The sequence below is a fragment of the Lipotes vexillifer genome, unplaced genomic scaffold (genome assembly GCF_000442215.2).
Source record: "Lipotes vexillifer unplaced genomic scaffold, Lipotes_vexillifer_v1.1 scaffold514, whole genome shotgun sequence".
In the NCBI taxonomy this organism is placed as follows: domain Eukaryota; kingdom Metazoa; phylum Chordata; class Mammalia; order Artiodactyla; family Lipotidae; genus Lipotes; species Lipotes vexillifer.
In genome coordinates this window covers 165,274-182,948 of record NW_006789975.1, presented here as the reverse complement: position 1 = coordinate 182,948, position 17,675 = coordinate 165,274, and the positions used below count along the sequence as shown (strand labels likewise).

Sequence of the window (17,675 nt, the reverse complement as noted above, 5' to 3'; positions counted from 1 at the left end):
TTCCTGCTGTCTTTTGCTTTGGACAGTATGGTATCTACACAAGGAGCTGAGCTGACCTTCCCACAGAGATGCCCTGGAGTCTAAAATGATCAGAACAGTTAATTTATTTGTGTCTTCTGTTATGCTTGTATCTCTTAACTTGTTTTGACAATAAAAATCCTTACTACTTTCTCAAATGTGGATGGAACTTTTTTTGGTTCTGTTAAGAGTAGTTATTCCATTCTGCCTGCTCGCAGTCATGAAACCGAAGCGTGATAAACTTGGTATTTTGAAAAACCATTGCTTTTTTATTGTATGCTTTTAACATCAAATTTTTTGTAACACACTCAATCCTTTTGTTTTTACCCCTTTCATTGCATTAGATCTTGACAGACTGGCCACAAAGTCAACTTCATAGGCAATAGCACAGGTCCAATATAGGATGTTTGTTTTCCATTAGGGAGAAACAAATATGTCTCTTTCGAAACAGGTTGTCAGTACCTTGAATGACATAACATTGATGTCTAGAATTTGTTCACACGGATTCTTTTTTCACATCTTGAAATGTTAAACATATAGTGCATATAGTATTACCTGTTTCAAAAAAGTATAAATAATTTATTAAAAAATATATACACCTTATATATTTAAGCCATATCTGAGAATAGGCTAGGATAGGATTATAAAAAAAAAAGATATTTACTAAACAGAAAGTTATTATAGCCTACAGATAAATAAGATAGGTTTGGTCCTATAAGATTTTAAACTACTTTTTATACTTTAAGAACTTCCAAGTAGTTTGAGATGGAGTTCAGGAGGTATTCTTGGCGTTCAGTGCTTAGAAGGACCTCAGGGTCTGCTCCAGGCCTGTGGAGAGGTGTCTGCGTCAGGGTTCAGGTCTGCGGCATAGAAAAGCAGGAGCTTCAACAGGTGCACCTTGTCTTGGAGCTGCGGGACGAGCGGCTCCCCCAGGATTTGGACCAGGCGGCTGCGGAAGGCCTCGATCTGTTTCTCCACATCCACCACTGTGATGTCATCTCCTTGCTGGGGCTTGGGCTTAATCCTTTTGATTATTAAGTCTTTTCGATCGATCACTGAACTCCGTAAGTGCTCTGCAAGAGGGAAAAGGTCAGCGGAACTGTTCTGAACTGCTTTTTATTCCTTTATGACTTGGGAAGATGAAGTTCAATTTTGGTAGGTAGGGTCTAGGCAAAGACTTGATGAGTTACTAGGATACAAGTCAAAGGGCATGTGAGTACCTGTGGTACCTCCATTTCCAGTCCTTTGTTCTTGGTTCTCTCTGGACCTCAAGTTTTACGTATTAAAAAATGTATTTCAAAGTCATTTTAATTTTTTTCAGAGTAGTGCATGCTTTGTTTAAGAAAATCAAATTCTACTCAAAGGCTTTTGTCCCCTGTGACCGTTCTCCCCCAGTAGCAGAGTGAAATAGAGCACATTTCCCTGCTTAAAACCCTCCAGATACTTGCCTTTGCTTTCAGAGGCCAAACTCCACATTGTTCTGTGGCCCAGCCTGCCTGCCAGTCTCCTCTAGTCCCGCTCTCCTTCTTACTACCCGGATCTTACCTCCAGTTCTTGAAACAAGCTCTTCCTGCATCATGGCATTTGCACTTGTTCTCTCTATCTGGACTGCTTTCCCCCTAGACCTTTGCATGCTTACCTCCTTCTCATCCTTTTCTCATCCTTTGGGACTCAGCTAAGAGGCCCTCCCTGACTAGAGTGAGCTGCTTCCCTCGTTTCCCCAGTGTTCCTCTTCATCACAACACCTGATTTATTTATTGGGTTGCACTCACCAAAACTATAATTGTTTTTGTTGGCTTGTTCACTGTCAGGCACTGTCACTGCAGCTAGAATGTCAGTCCATGAGGGCTGGGCCCAAGTCTCTGCCTCTGACGTCACGCACTGGGAAAGGGGTGTACATCCTCATCTCTTCCATGTTCTTGCTCGTCACCAGAGAATAACTAGGCAACCCCAATTGTGGGGCATTCTACAAAATAACTGCCCTGGACTCTTCAAAAATGTACATATTACGAGAGACAAGTAAAGGCTGGGAGCTGTGTTAGATGACAGGAGACTGAAGAGCATAACAACCAAGTACAATGTGTGCTGTTTGACTGAATCTTGGCCCAAAGCAAAACTGAACACCTATAAAGGATATTACCGGCACATATTAGATAATATTCAATCAAGGATAAAATGAGTGGGATGATGAATAGTTGCTATGTAGGGGAATATTCATATTCTTAAGCTGAAGTATTTAAGCATGAAGGATTATGACAGTGCAACTTACTCTTAACTGGTTCAGCAAAAAAAAAGAAAAAGAAAAAAGCATATAGATGGATCAATAGATAAATCAAATGTGGCAAAATGTTAACAGCTTATGAATCAAGGTAAAGTTTATATGGTTGTGCACGGTACTACGCTTTAAACTTTTCTGTAAGTCCAAAAATAAAATACTGGGGGAAAGTACAAAGGTCTAAAGGTATCTCATCCCAAATCCATAACTCAGTCCCAACAAGGTTCTGGAAGTGTGTGGAATTGAGGGAAAGGAGCTCAAGGTTACATATAAGGCAAATGAAGTGAGAAGAGCCCTGCAGCCCTTCTGACTCCCAGGTGCGCCAGAGGCCACAACAGTATCATTTTCTCTATCTCATTTATAAAATGGGGGTAATGGCATCTTCATTAACAGGGTTATTAGAAGGACTGAACTACAGTGTCCAGAAATTTGGGAAACAGAATAAACTGAAAAGAAAGTACAATAAATACACTGCAGAGTATCCAAAAAGTCTGGAAACAGGAGGTGAAGCTGCCTTGAGATGTCATTACAGGGCCCTTTCAACATCCAATCAACAAGCATTTACAGTGAGCACCTACTCTGTCTGTGGAACTGGGCTAGACTTCAGGGATGCAGTGGGATCACAGCCTTGGGCCCAGCCCTCATGGACTGACATTCTAGCTGCAGTGACAGTGCCTGACAGTGAACAAGCCAACAAAAACAATTATAGTTTTGGTGAGTGCAACCCAATAAATAAATCAGGTGTTGTGATGAAGAGGAACACTGGGGAAACGAGGGAAGCAGCTCACTCTAGTCAGGAGGGCCTCTTAGCTGAGTCCCAAAGGATGAGAAGGAGGTAAGCATGCAAAGGTCTAGGGGGAAGGCAGTCCAGATAGAGAGAACAAGTGCAAATGCCATGATGCAGGAAGAGCTTGTTTCAAGAACTGGAGGTAAGATCCGGGTAGTAAGAAGGAGAGCGGGACTAGAGACTGGCAGTTGGGCCCAGCCCTCATGGACTGACATTCTAGCTGCAGTGACAGTGCCTGACAGTGAACAAGCCAACAAAAACAATTATAGTTTTGGTGAGTGCAACCCAATAAATAAATCAGGTGTTGTGATGAAGAGGAACACTGGGGAAACGAGGGAAGCAGCTCACTCTAGTCAGGAGGGCCTCTTAGCTGAGTCCCAAAGGATGAGAAGGAGGTAAGCATGCAAAGGTCTAGGGGGAAAGCAGTCCAGATAGAGAGAACAAGTGCAAATGCCATGATGCAGGAAGAGCTTGTTTCAAGAACTGGAGGTAAGATCCGGGTAGTAAGAAGGAGAGCGGGACTAGAGGAGACTGGCAGGCAGGCTGGGCCACAGAACAATGTGGAGTTTGGCCTCTGAAAGCAAAGGCAAGTATCTGGAGGGTTTTAAGCAGGGAAATGTGCTCTATTTCACTCTGCTACTGGGGGAGAACGGTCACAGGGGACAAAAGCCTTTGAGTAGAATTTGATTTTCTTAAACAAAGCATGCACTACTCTGAAAAAAATTTAAATGACTTTGAAAAGATAGAGCTGGCTGAATAGAGTGGGATAGGGAGCACGTGGGTTAGGAGCAAGAAGAATTTAGAATTTATTAATACAGGAAATTCAAAGAAGCAAAGGTTGGCAGTGCCCACCTAACCACCATCCAAGGGGAGGAAGTCTTGGCCAGTGGACTTGAACCATTCTGGTCCAGTTGGCAAGGTCCTGGATTTTATGCTTCAGTAGAGGAGGGTTCTTACATCGGAGGTTCTTGTGATTATTGTGTGAGGTGATTTATGTAAAGCGTTTATTTGGCACAAGGCCTGGCTCAAGATATTCTGGCTGGTCGTATTATTAGTTCCTGGATCAACACTAGGATCAGCTACTATTATTTTATCATCATCATCGTCACTACAGGAATCTCCAATCTAACAGTCACACTGAGCTCTTTATCTTCTCTGCAGATCTTCCATTTATCCCCACGTCAGCACTGGCAGAACCCTGGGCGTCATCCTTCAGCCTTGGTCACCCATGCCCTGTCACACTGATCTTCAAAGTACTTCTGATTCGTCACTGCCTTCTCCACTGCACCACCCACACCCCTGTCACCATTATCCCTCCCCTGACCTCTCTGGTCCTTGGCCAAACTATTTATCACATATCAGGCAGAGTGACCTTACTTAAAACCACTTTGATGGGTTCCCTTCACTCTGGAATCAAGGTGAAATTCCTTAACACGAACTCCCTAACAGGAGGGCCCTTCACGCCTGCTCCTGTCTAGTACCGTGGTCTCGTTTCGTGCTATTCCCCCCTTGCTCACTGTATCCTAGTCCTACCAGTTTGCTCTATGTTCCTTGGACTCATTAAGCAACTTCTTGTCTCAAGGCCCTTGGACATGCTGTTTCTTCTTTCTGGGAAACTTTTCCCTCCCTATTCGCTTGGCTAACACTGGTATTTCATATCTCAGCCCAAGTATCACTTCTTCAGGGAGGCCTTCCTGGGTTCCTCCATAAACAGTGTAAGTCCTGTTTTGTGCACTTGTACTTTCCTTCACAGCATTTATTTTCATTGCAATTATATGTTACTTGTGTGGTGGTTTGTTTAGGGTCAATCTCTTTACTAGACAGTTAAGCTCTAGGAGGGCAGGGGCCATGTTGGTCTCATTCACTGAAGTTTTCCCAATGAGCCAGGCAAAGAGGAGGCATCCAGTAAATATTTGTTGCCTGGATGAATGTATGAACTTAACTGATCTTGCCTGAGTCTGCTTTTCTCCCCTCTGTGGACAGGGCTCCTTGCAGGAAGGCTGTATGTGAGACTCTCCTTGGAGGGAACAGGTGTCTGACTTCCATATTGCCCTAAGTGGTCCAGCAGAGCGGAATTCAGGAAAAGCATGCATTTCATTCATTTAAATACTATATGTTTAAATTCCTAGAATTCATAGTTTCAAAATATGAGGTTCTAATTATTCATAAGCATCAGGAAAACTCACGGCATTATGGCAATTCATAATTTTGCCAAGGCTGACTTGAGTTGCATGGTTGTGAAACTGGGGTGTGGGGGATTGATTCTTTCAGCCAGAGAATGTGAGCTCAGCCAACAGTCCAGCATTCACCTCTCAGTGGGGCTACTCTGCCTTCTACAGAAACATTTACAAGAGGTGGGGCTTCAAGATATACTTCTCCCCAGGATCAAGGGTAGATACTAAAGTATTTTAACCATGTATAGAGAGTTTAGAAAGTGGGGGGTCGGAAATTCCTTAGAATCTCACCTTCTAATCTCACCCAGTGATTTCATAGAAAATTAATTCCTTCCAGTGTGCTTTCACCATATACAGACTTTGGCAACAGACCTGGCTCTGCATTTACTTTCCTCTCAGCCTTTGTTTTCCCATCTGTGAAAGGCGGGTGGTACTCACCTTCACAGGGTTACTGGGTTAGATAAGCCAGTGCATGCGCATTTACCTATGCTCCCTTCCTCTCTTCCTCCATGCTAAGAGGTTCCCATAAACATAGGGCGAGCTTAGGCTCCCCAACCTCTTCCCTTCTTCCCCTGCCCTTGGAGCTGGACAACTCCGACCTCAAAACGCACTCAACAATGTCCTCAGCCCACTTGAAGAGGACAGAGATGACTAAGGAGCCCTCACAGTAAAATGCCTACTGACAAGGACACTGACCATTTCAGGGAAACATTCAGCTGTGTTCTTTGTAGTTCTTTGTAGGACTCTGTTTTCAAACTACTGGTTCTAAATATTTTTTTCTCCTTCTTAACTTCTGGTCTCCAAAGAAGCTGGAAACGACGTTAAGGATAAAATATCATTGGAACACACCCCATTTATTCTTGGTCAATATACACTGGTCTGAGGCCTTCCTCTCCTTTATTCAAGGCAGCATAATATTCTGTAATAAAAGTAGATCCCATGTCCATCTTAAATTACTATTGCCCATGACCCAGGTGTATTCCCTGGGACGCAAAACAGAAATGAACAAGAAGTGTTAAAGGTGAACTTTAAGCAAAACTGAGCTGCTTTAATATTAAACTTTCAGCTAGATCTCCAAAAGAAACAATTACATAAACCTCCATGAGGCATGGAATTTGCCTTTGGGGCTTTGTTCTGAGAAGGACACGTACCTTTCTTTGAGCGTGTTAAAAAATGCACAAACCACACAATTACATGTCGTGGCCTTGACAATGCTCTCTCTTATGTTTTAGTTACAGGCGCCTGAAACAGCGAAGACCCTTGTAGCCTACTCCTGGCCAGATGACAGGCAGCTAACACTGACTGAGCTCTTTCTACTTTTATCTCACGCCCATTAGCAATCAGTCTTGGCAAGTTATGTATTACCATCCCCGTTCTATAGAAGGAAGAAACTGAGGTCTAGAGACATAAAGTTAGCTGCCCAATGCAGAGTAGGTGATGGAGTTGGGATTTAAACCCAGATCTTCTGTCTTAAATCCAGGGCTTTTAAAAATGTTTCTGTAACAGCTTCCTCAATTCCAGGCCCAAGAGGGTATAAGGACCATCTTATCTTCCCAAGTGCCATTACTGAGCTAAAATCAACCTCAATATGATCATGGCAGGTAAATTATGTGTGTGTGTGTGTGTGTGTGTGTGTGTGTGTGTGTGTATGCATTTTCCCCCCTTACTGATGGAGAATAAGTTGGACATTGTGCCCCTCAATACTTGAGAATGGATTTCCTAAGACCAAGGGTATTTACTTTCATAAGCCAGGATAATTATAAAAAAATATGAAACTTAATATTAACACAATACTATTATATAATCTACTTAAAATTTACCAATTGTCCCAATAATGCACATTATAACTTCTTTTTTCCTGGTTCAGGATCCCATCCAGGATCATGTTTTACGTTTAATATTCATGTGCTTTAGTTTGTTTTTAATCTGGAACAGTTCTTCAGTCTTTCTTTGTTTTTCAGACATTGTGACTTTTGAAAGTACAGGCCAGCTATTTTGTAAAAGCCCTTCAATCTGGGTTTGTCTGATGCTTCCTTCTGATTAGATTCAGGTCATGAATTTTTGGCAAGAACACTACATAAGTGATGAGGTGTCCTTCTCAGGGTATCACATCAAGAGGCATGTCAGTTTTCTCCCCTGAAAACTTACTATCTTTCCTTATGTAATTAATAATTACATTAGTTTCCCCAGGGACCACATTAATCCTTGGCTAATCAAATCATTCTCATCTGAAGCAGCTATTCCATCATTATCCTTGTCAATATTTGCCCCCGAGTGTTAATTAGTCTAACTTTTCCAGATCCTCACGGATCACTGGCTTTGCTTGTGACTAGAGCAGAGCCACCTTCACAGACTTAAGAGTGTCTTACAACTTTTGCAAGATGTACATTTTTACTTTGCCACTGATTTGCTCTGTATTTGCATCATATTGACGGATATTTACAATGTCCGAGTCAGTGAGCAATCAACCCAACAAAGACGCTGCAGTGATAGGCCAGGGAAAGATGCCAGGGCCAAATCAGGTCATTACTAAATCCTTCTCATGTTAGGATGACTTTTGTTTACCTGCACAGCCTAATAACTGTGAGGACCACTGTAGTATCTGCCATAACAAAAATACTATGTGAATTCTTCTGTTTCACAGCAGTGATTCCGGCTATGTCCTTCCTTGTTCCTCACAGTTACACCAAGGAACAATGGTTTACTGAAGCTAACAAATTAGAGTCCCTTATGTAACTTTAATTCATAAAAATGTCCACTGTGAGACTCCCACACCGTCTGGTTTGTGACTCCTTACCTCTTAAAACATGTTGGTAACTGGATAACAGAAACTGTAGATGCTCAACCAGTTCATCCCATGTCTGCCACTGGGTTTTATCCGACTGCAGAGATAGTAAAAGCAATTGGTAATAAATGCCTTCCTCAGTTAGAGGTTTTGTACAGTTTTCAAGTCACTTTTACGTAATGTAAAAAAGTGTAAAACACTTTTACACTTTTACATAATTTACTTAATCAAGGATTAAGGAAAAGGTGTTCTAGGCTTGGAACTGAAATAGGGAAAAATGTACCTGACACTTGAGCAGTGATGTGGAATTGTTCAGAAAATAGAGGGCCTGGGCCAGAGACAAGGGCAGGCGGGTGGGTGTCTCACAGCTGTGGAGGAATATGATTTCCAGCACTTTGCAGCGCAGAAGGTGGCTCTCCATGGTTGTAAAGAACATCTCTCTGTGTGGAGAAGAGATAGAGAGAGTTTACCATCACAATTATTGTTTCATGGAACATATACCACAATTCTCCCTGAATGCTCTAACCTTTGCCCTAATCCAGAGAAGGCTAAGAAGGAATACAGTGAAGGCCTACAAAATCACAAAGCTTGTGGACAGGGCAGAAATGGATTTGTTCATAAATTCGCAACTGTCAGAAGGAGGGAAAGTCTTTGATATTTGAAAAAGACTAGTTTAGGACACGTTAAGAAGAATTATATCATACTGTAACCAAGAGAATTAATCATGAGATTACGTATTTCTGAATGGCCATAATGTGCCAGGTACTGTTTGGCAGAAACAAGGAATAATAAGAGAAATAAAAGAAGATATTACTCTAAAAAAGCTGATAGTTGAACAGGAGCAAGAAGTATGCAACAGGAACCTACATAAAGCACAGGGCAAGTGTACACGTATGTGAGGTGCCTGTGGCGCTCTAGAGACACAGAGAAGAGAGTACATTTGGTCAAGGGGCTGGAAGCAGCCTTCGTATGGAGGAGGTGGCACTGCTGACGGTGGTCTAGGAGTAAAGAAGGCCCGAGGCAGGAGGCATTTCAGTGCAGGGATAAACATGGGTAAAAACAAAGAAGCAAAAGTAATAGCTGGGGCACTGCAGCCTTCTTAAATTTCAAGTCTAGGACTTAAGAGTCCCAGAGGTACTCTGGCCCTTGACTTTGTCACTCTGTGCAGGGCAGGGCTTGGCCAGCGAGGGTGGGTTGGAGCACACTCAGAGGCTTCTGAGCAGGATAGCTGTAAAATGGGGGCTGTGCTTCAGAAAGGTGAATCAAACTCATTGTTCTAAAAGCAAAGTCAGCTTCCCCCCAAAAAAGTTATGAATCTCAGATGCACAGGGTGAATCTCTGGACTGCCTGAAGGTTTTTGCCTGAAGGTTTGTTTGGTGGTTCTTGCCAGGTCTGCTTGTCATAGCCGTTCTGAGGAATAGACGGCTCATGAGCAGATAAGGAGATGGCAGCAACAGAGCTAGCTCCAGATCTCAGAGTTCTTTCTTCTACAACTGCCCCTTTGCAGTTTTGCAACATCTGGAAAAACAGGGTGCTCTTTGTGCCACTGTCACATAAAAATGATAAATAACAAAGTATCTATTCATTTTTATTTTCTTTTTTCCCCTTTCCCTTTGCTGTTCCACCAGGCACAGGTATTATCTGTGTAAAAGCAAGGGTAAAAAAGCAGAATAAATACTTTAAAACCTTTGCTTCTTACCATTCAAAAGTTTTAAAAAGGCTGTAATATTGGTGAAAATCCATTTTATCTTTTTTTTAAAAAAAATTATTTATTTATTTATTTATTTATTTATGGTTGTGTTGGATCTTCGTTGCTGCGCGCGAGCTTTCTCTAGTTGCGGTGAGCATAGGCTACTCTTCTTTGCAGTGCGCAGGCTTTTCATTGCAGTGACTTCTCTTGCTGCAGAGCATGGGCTCCAGGCACATGGGCTTCAGTAGTTTTAGCATGTGGGCTTCAGTAGTTGTGGCACGCAGGCTCAGTAGTTGTGGCTCACGGGCTCTAGAGCGCAGCCTCAGTAGTTGTGGCACATGGGCCTAGTTGCTCTGCGGCATGTGAGATCTTCCCGGACCGGGGCTCGAACCCGTGTCCCCTGCATTGGCAGGTGGATTCTTAACCACTGCACCACCAGGGAAGCCCCATTTTATCTCTTTAATGTGTTTTTTTTTTAAGTACGATTCTATACCTTCTCTGACAAATTTTCTTTTTTAATACAAAGGACTCCAAATTATTACATTTATAAGATATTCCCCCAATTCTTTTAAAGTTTAATTTCTACTCTGTATTTGGCCTATTACTTTCACAAGACAGTTTTCCTATTTAATAACTTTTATTTCAAACTGTATTTTTTCTTCCAATTTTTATTCCAGGGCCTGCATTTGTCCTGGTTTTATAACCCAAGATGGCAAACCCAGAAATATCCAAGGGACAAGAAAGTAATTTTAATGTATTGGACATAGTAGGAAATGGAGGTACAATTATCTATAGCAATTCAAATTCAAAATTTAAAAACAAGATACAGAGGAAGGCTAACATCCAGATCCAGCCTTAACAAGTACAGCTGGTATTGGATTTACTCTCCTGTTATCAATAATTATAAACCTGTATAAAATATATGAAATAACTATTTTCAGGCATTGGACAAGCTACTACAAATGACTATTATTCTTGAGAGAAGGGAAACAAAGGTGGTGAACCCCATGTTTACCCCAGATTTCTTGCTGGGGGCACTTTCTAACTAAGGCAGAGGAAAGCGTGGGTCCCAAACAGAAAGCAGTGGGCTTGTTGGGCACAGCAAACAGAGACTGGAGTTCAGTAGAGCTGAGGTGGCTGGAATTTGTGTCAAAGAAGAGGGAGCTCAAGAAATATGTGTAAGGGGCCCCCTTGGCACACGGACAGGGAGAAGATCCAAAAGCCTGGGAGAGAACAGCTAGTGAGGAGCTATGAGCTGACTGGGAATTCGGGAGAGTACCCAGTGCTGCAAGACATGGGGTTTCAATGAGCCAGAGGAGAGATCTCATTGAACATGTTGGGCATTCAGGTGCAGCCCCAGAAAGACTAAGCTACAAGACTAGTATCCTAAGAAGGGTTGATTTAGAACACCCTTACAAATCCTAGAAACAAGCCTTAAAAGGAGAAAGCTAATCTGCCAGTAAATCACTGTCTGCAAGAATGAAACTCAATACTCTTTAAAGGAAGTCAGCAAATTTCAGACTCTCAACAATGTGGCATTCATAATGTTCAGCACACAATAAAAAATTATTAGACGGGGGAAAAAGCAGGAAAATGTGATTCATAACCAGGAGCAAAATGTCCATAGAAACAGGCTAAGAGCTGATACAGATGTTGGAATTAGTAGACAAGGACTTTAGAACAGCTATTATAAATATGTTTAAAATTAACCAACCAACCAACCAACCAGCCGACCAACTAACCAAGATATATATAATCAGTGATTAGATGGGGACACTTAGCAAAGAGAAATGGACACTATAACAATGAACCAAATGGAGACTCTAGAGCTGAAAAACACAATACCTGAAAAAAAAAATCACTGGATAGGCTTAACAACAATTGGGCACCACAAAAGAAAAGATCAGGGAGCATGAAGACGATCCAACGTGAAAAAGAGGAAAAAAAAGACAAATCAAAACAAAATAAAACAAAACAACAACAGTAGAAAACACCAGATCCTCAGTGTTCTGTGGAACAGTGTCATACAGCTTAATGTATATGTACTTGAATTCCCAGAAGATGAAAGTTTGGGGCAAAAAATAATGGCCAAGATATTTCAAAAATTGATCAAAAATATCAACTCACAGATTCCAGAATCTCAATAAACCCCAAGCAGGATAAACATAAAGGAAACCACACCTAGTTATAATAATCAAATTGCTGAAAACAAAAAAAAGCAGCCAGAGAAAAAAGACATGGCATATAAGGGAACAAAAGTAAGAAATTCTAATGACTTCTCATCAGCAAGCCAGAAGAAAATGGAACATCTTTAAAATAAATTAAAAATACCTATCAATCTAGAACTCATATGAAGTAAAAACACCATTCATATATGAAGGTAAAATAAAAACATTTCCAGATAAACAAAAGCTGAGAGAATTCATTACGGTAGACCTGCACTACAAAAAATGTTAAAAGAAGTTAAGTTCTTTAGGTGGAAGAGAAATGATACCAAATGGAACTTGGATCTTCAACAAAGAAAGAAGAGCACCCAAAATGGTAGCTATGTGGATCTGATGTGTGTTTTATTTCAGCACCACTAAGCAATTAACTCAATTCTGACACTACCATAGTGTAAATACCACAGGTTAAGGGCTCAATCCTACAAGACTGCCCTCCCACTCTCTCTTCAGGTGCTAATTGGAAAGTCCAGGTTGTTGACCTGTGTGCTTCTGAACCACTTAGCTATAGATCGAAGGTTCCCAGAAACCCATCTTAGGTTTGATTAATTTGTTACAGTGGCTCACAGAACTCAGAGAAACACTTTACTTACTAGATTACCAGTTTATTATAAAAGGATATAACTCAAGAACAGCCAAATGGGAGAGATGCATAAGGTATGGGGAAAGGGTGAGGCCCTTCCATGCTCTCTGGGTACATCACTCTACAGGCATCTCCACCTGTTTACCAACGTGGAAGGTCTCTGAACCCAGGCCTTTTGGGTTTTCAAGGAAGCTGCATTAGATAGGCATGACTGATTAAATCATTGGCCATAGGTAATTGAACTCAACCTCCAGCCCCTGCCCATTCCCAGGAGGTGGGGGTGGGGTGGGGGGAGGGCTGGGAGTGGAGTGTTGGAGTCCCAGCTCTCTAATTACATGGTTCCCCTGGCAACCAGCTCCTATCCTTAGGTCACCAAATGCTTTCTGAAAGACCAGTCACTAACATAACAAAGATAACTTGATCACTCTTATCACTTATAAAACTCCAAAAGAGCTCTGTGCCAGGAACAAGATGAAGATCAAATATATATATTTCTTATTATAGGTCATAATATCACAGTTAGGTAGTATAAAGACTTTCCCTCCCATATCTCTGAATTTCTTTTAAAAACAACTAAATGTTTAAAGCAAAAATATGATCCCATCCTGGAGTAAAATGTATGACAACAATAGCACAGAGGATGGGAGTGGGGTAAATGGAAATACACAGTTATAAGGTTCTTACATTACATGTTATGATATAATATTAATTCAAGGCAGACTCTAGTAAGTTAAGAATGCATATTGTAATTCCAAGAGCAACCATTAAAAAAAGTAAAACATTTGCTGAAAAAGCATGTGATAAAATTCAATACCTGCTCATGATAAAAACTGAGAAAACTAGGAATAGAAGGGAACTTCTTCAACTTATTAATGAATATCTATAAAAAAACCTATACCTGGCATCATAATTAATGGTGAACTCATTTTTTTTTTTTTTTTTTGTGGTACGCGGGCCTCTCACTGTTGTGGCCTCTCCCATTGCGGAGCACAGGCTCTGGACGCGCAGGCTCAGCGGCCATGGCTCACGGGCCCAGCCGCTCCGCGGCATGTGGGATCTTCCCGGACCGGGGCACGAACCTGTGTCCCCTGCATTGGCAGGTGGACTCTCAACCACTGCGCCACCAGGGAAGCCCTGAACTCATATTTTAATTAATCAATAATTAATGAACTGAATGCTTTCCCCTAGATCATGAACAAAGGTGTCTGCTTTCATCACTGCTATTCAACATAGTACTGGAAGTTCTAGCCAGTGCAGTAAGGCAATAAAAGGCATACTGATTGGAAAAACAGAAATAAAACTTTCCCTATTTGCAGATGACATGATGGTCTACACAGACAACTCTAAGGAATCTTTGGCACAAAAGCATTTTCCTTAAAAGAAAAAGCTGATAAGCTGGACCTCATTAAAATTTAAAACTTGCTTTTTGAAAGACCTTGTTAGAGGATGGAAAGACAAACTACAGAATGGGAGAAAATATTTGCAAACTACAGATCTGAAAAAGGATTGTATCTAGAATATATAAAGACTCTTAAAAGTCAACAGTAGGAGAGCAGAGTCAAGATGGAGATGTGGGAAGACGTGGAGTTAGCGTCTCCCTGCAACTAGGGCGCCTGCCGGCCGCTGGTGGGGGACTCTGATGCCCAAGGAGATGGGAGGAGCCCCAAAGTGAACCAGTAGTATGTAAGGGGACTGACGGGGGAGGAGAAGTGGAAGCCAGACAGGATCGGCACCCCTGAGGCCAGGGAGATCAGGAGAGGCAGGCGGGAGGGACTCAGAGCGGGAGAGGAGGGAGGGCGATTCCCTGGCCCACCTGGGTCAGGAAGCCTGCTGAGCTCCCAGGCCGGTACCCCGCCTCCAAAGCCCCATCCAGGCTGCATGGGTCCTGGGGGCATAGGAGGGATGCAGGGAGATCAGGAGAGGCAGTTGGGAGAAGCCATCTGGGAGGAGTGGGCGATGAGTGGAGGGTGATTGCCCCTCTCACTCGGTATGGGGAGCCTGCTGAGCTCCCAGGCCTGTCCCCTGCCCTCCAAAGCCCCCTCCAGGCTGTGTAGGTCCTTGAGAGCACAGGAGGGAGGAGGGGAGATCAGGAGAGGCAGGGGGGAGGGGCCCTCCCAGACTGGAGGAGCAGGAGAGGAGAGGAGGGCGTTTGTCCCACCCACTTGAGCCCAGGAAGCCTGCTTGGCTTCCAGGTGAAGTCCCCTGCCCTCTCAGACCAGGAGTCGGGGGCACGCCTGGGCCCCTTCTGTTCCTTGAGCCTAAGCCCCGTCCCACACAGCCCCCAGGGCCTGTTCCAGCCCTGTGGGTCCTGAGCATTGGTCCCACCCACCACCCAAACCTCGCCCTTGCTTAGGCCCTGCCCTCTGCAGCCAAAGCCTCCTCCCCCACCCCTTTTTTTTCCCTCCTCATTTTTACTACTGTGGTACTGTTGTACCTTCCGGTTGTTGATTCATCTATATTTTTATTTTTATATTCTTCCTAACATATCTGTTAGTTTCCTAGTCTAATTTTATTTTTTACTTTGTTATTGTATTTTATTTTTTTGCCACCCCAGGCAGCTTGTGGGATTTTGGTTCATGAGGCTGCCAGGCTAAGGATGAAGCTCCTGCGGTGGGAGTTCTGAGTCCGAACCACTGGACTAACAGAGAACCTCAGACCCCAGGGAATTTTCATTGGAATGAGGTCTCACGGAGTTCCTCATCTTAGCACCAAGACCCAGCTCTACCCAGTAGCCTACAAACCCCAGCCTCAGGCCAAACAACCAGTAGCACAAGAACACAGTCCCACTCATAAAAAAAAAAAAAAAATGAGACGGCAAAATAATATGTCACAGATGAAGGAGCAAGGTAAAAACCTACAAGACCAAAAATATGAAGAGGAAATAGGCAACCTACCTGAAAAAGAATTCAGAGTAATGATAGTAATGATGATTCAGAATCTCGGAAACAGAATGGAGGCACAGACTGAGAAAATACAAGAAATGTTTAACAAAGATCTAGAAGAAATAAATAACAAACAGAGATGAACAACACAATAACTGAAATAAAAAATACAGTAGAAGGAATCATTAACAGAATAACTGAGGCAGAACGAGTAAGTGAGCTGGAAGACAAAATGGTGGAAATAACTGTTGAGGAGCAGAATAAAGAAAAAAGAATGAAAAGAATTGAAGACAATCTCAGAGATCTCTGGGACAACACTAAACACACCAACATTCGAATTATAGGGGTCCCAGAAGAAGAAGAGAAAAAGAAAGGGTCTGAGAAAATATTTGAAGAGATTATAGTTGAAAACTTCCGTAACATGGGAAGAGTCACTTAAGTCCAGGAAGCAAAGAAAGTCCCATACAGGATAAACCCTAGGAAAAACACACCAAGACACATATTATTCAAACTAACAAAAATTAAATTCAAAGAAAAATATTAAAAGCAGCAAGGGAAAAACAAAAAATAACATATAAAGGAATCCCCATAAGGTTATCAGCTGATTTTTCAGCAGAAACTCTGCAAGCCAGAAGGGAGTGGCAGGATATACTTAAAGTGATGAAAGAGAAAAACCTACAACCTAGATTACTCTACCCAGCAAGGATCTCATTCAGATTCAATGGAGAAGTCAAAAGCTTTTCAGACTAGGAAAAGCTAAGAGAATTCAGCACCACAAAACCAGCTTTACAACAAACGCTAAAGAAACTTCTCTAAGTGGAAAACACAAGAGGAGAAAAAGACCCACATAAACAAACCCAAAACAATTAAGAACATAGTAATAGGAACATACATATCGATAATAACCTTGATTATTAAATGGATTAAATGCCCCAACCAAAAGCCACAGACTGGCTGAATGGATACAAAAACAAGACCCATATATATGCTGTCTACAAGAGACCCACTTCACATCTAGGGACATATACAGACTGAAAGTGAAGGGATAGAAAAAGATATTCCATGCATATGGAAATCAGAAGAAAGCTGGAGTAGCAATACTCGTATCAGATAAAATAGACTTTAAAAATAAAGACTGTTACAACAGATAAGGAGGGACACTACATAATGATCAAAGGATCAATCCACGAAGAAGATATAACAATTATAAATATATATGCACCCAGCATAGGAGCACCTCAATACATAAGGCAAATGCTAACAACCATGAAAGGAGAAATCGACAGTAACACAATAATAGTAGGGGACTTTAACACCCCAGTTACACCAATGGACAGATCATCCAAACAGAAAATAAATAAGGAAACACAAACTTTAAATGACACAATAGACCACACAGATCTGATATTTATAGAACATTCCACCCAAATGTGGCAGAATACACTTTCTTCTCAAGTGCACATGGAACATTCTTCAGGATAGATCACATCTTTGGTCACAAATCAAGCCTTGGAAAATTTAAGAAAATTGAAATCATATCAAGCATCTTTTCTGACCACATGCTATGAGACTGGAAATCAATCATAGGAAAAAAACTGTAAAAAACACAAATACATGGAGGCTAAGCAGTGCACTACTGAATAACCAAGGGATCACTGAAGAAATCAAAGAAGAAATAAAAAAATACATAGGAACAAATGACAATGAAAACATGACAACCCAAAACCTATGGGACACAGCAAAAGCAGTTCTAAGAGGGAAGTTTATAGCAATACAATCTCACTACAAGAAACAAGAAAAATCTCAAATAAACAATCTAACTCTACACTTAAAACAGCTAGAGAAAGAAGAACAAAGAAAACCCAAAGTCAGTAGAAGGAAAGAAATCATAAAGATGAGAGCAGAAATAAATGAAACAGAAATGAAGAAAACAATAGCAAAGATCAATAAAACTAAAAGCTGGTTCTTTGAGAAAAACAAAATTGATAAACCCTTAGTCAGGCTCATCAAGAAAAAAAGGGAGAGGACGCAAATCAATAAAATTAGAAATGAAAAAGGAGAAGTTACAACAGACACCGCAGAAATACAAAGCATCGTAAGAGACTACTACAAGCAACTATATGCCAATAAAATGGACAACCATGAAGAAACGGACAAATTCTTGGAAAGGTACAATTTTCCAAGACTGAACCAGGGAGAATTAGAAAATATAAACAGAACTATCACAAGTAATGAAATTGAAACTGTAATTTAAAATCT

At 41.6% G+C, this 17,675-nt stretch overlaps 1 protein-coding gene across 1 annotated transcript in view; it reads right to left on the bottom strand.

Annotated features, from left to right (window-relative positions):
• Positions 1 to 828: 828 nt before the first annotated feature.
• SIMC1 (SUMO interacting motifs containing 1) overlaps positions 829 to 17,675 on the bottom strand; it is a 91,630-nt gene continuing 74,783 nt past the window's right edge. The window contains exons 8-10 of the mRNA XM_007463125.1: positions 8,323 to 8,479; positions 8,052 to 8,136; positions 829 to 1,091 (exon numbers count right to left, since the gene is read on the bottom strand). Coding sequence (XP_007463187.1) covers positions 829 to 1,091; positions 8,052 to 8,136; positions 8,323 to 8,479 — 505 coding nt within the window. The remainder of the gene's footprint in view (positions 1,092 to 8,051; positions 8,137 to 8,322; positions 8,480 to 17,675) is intronic.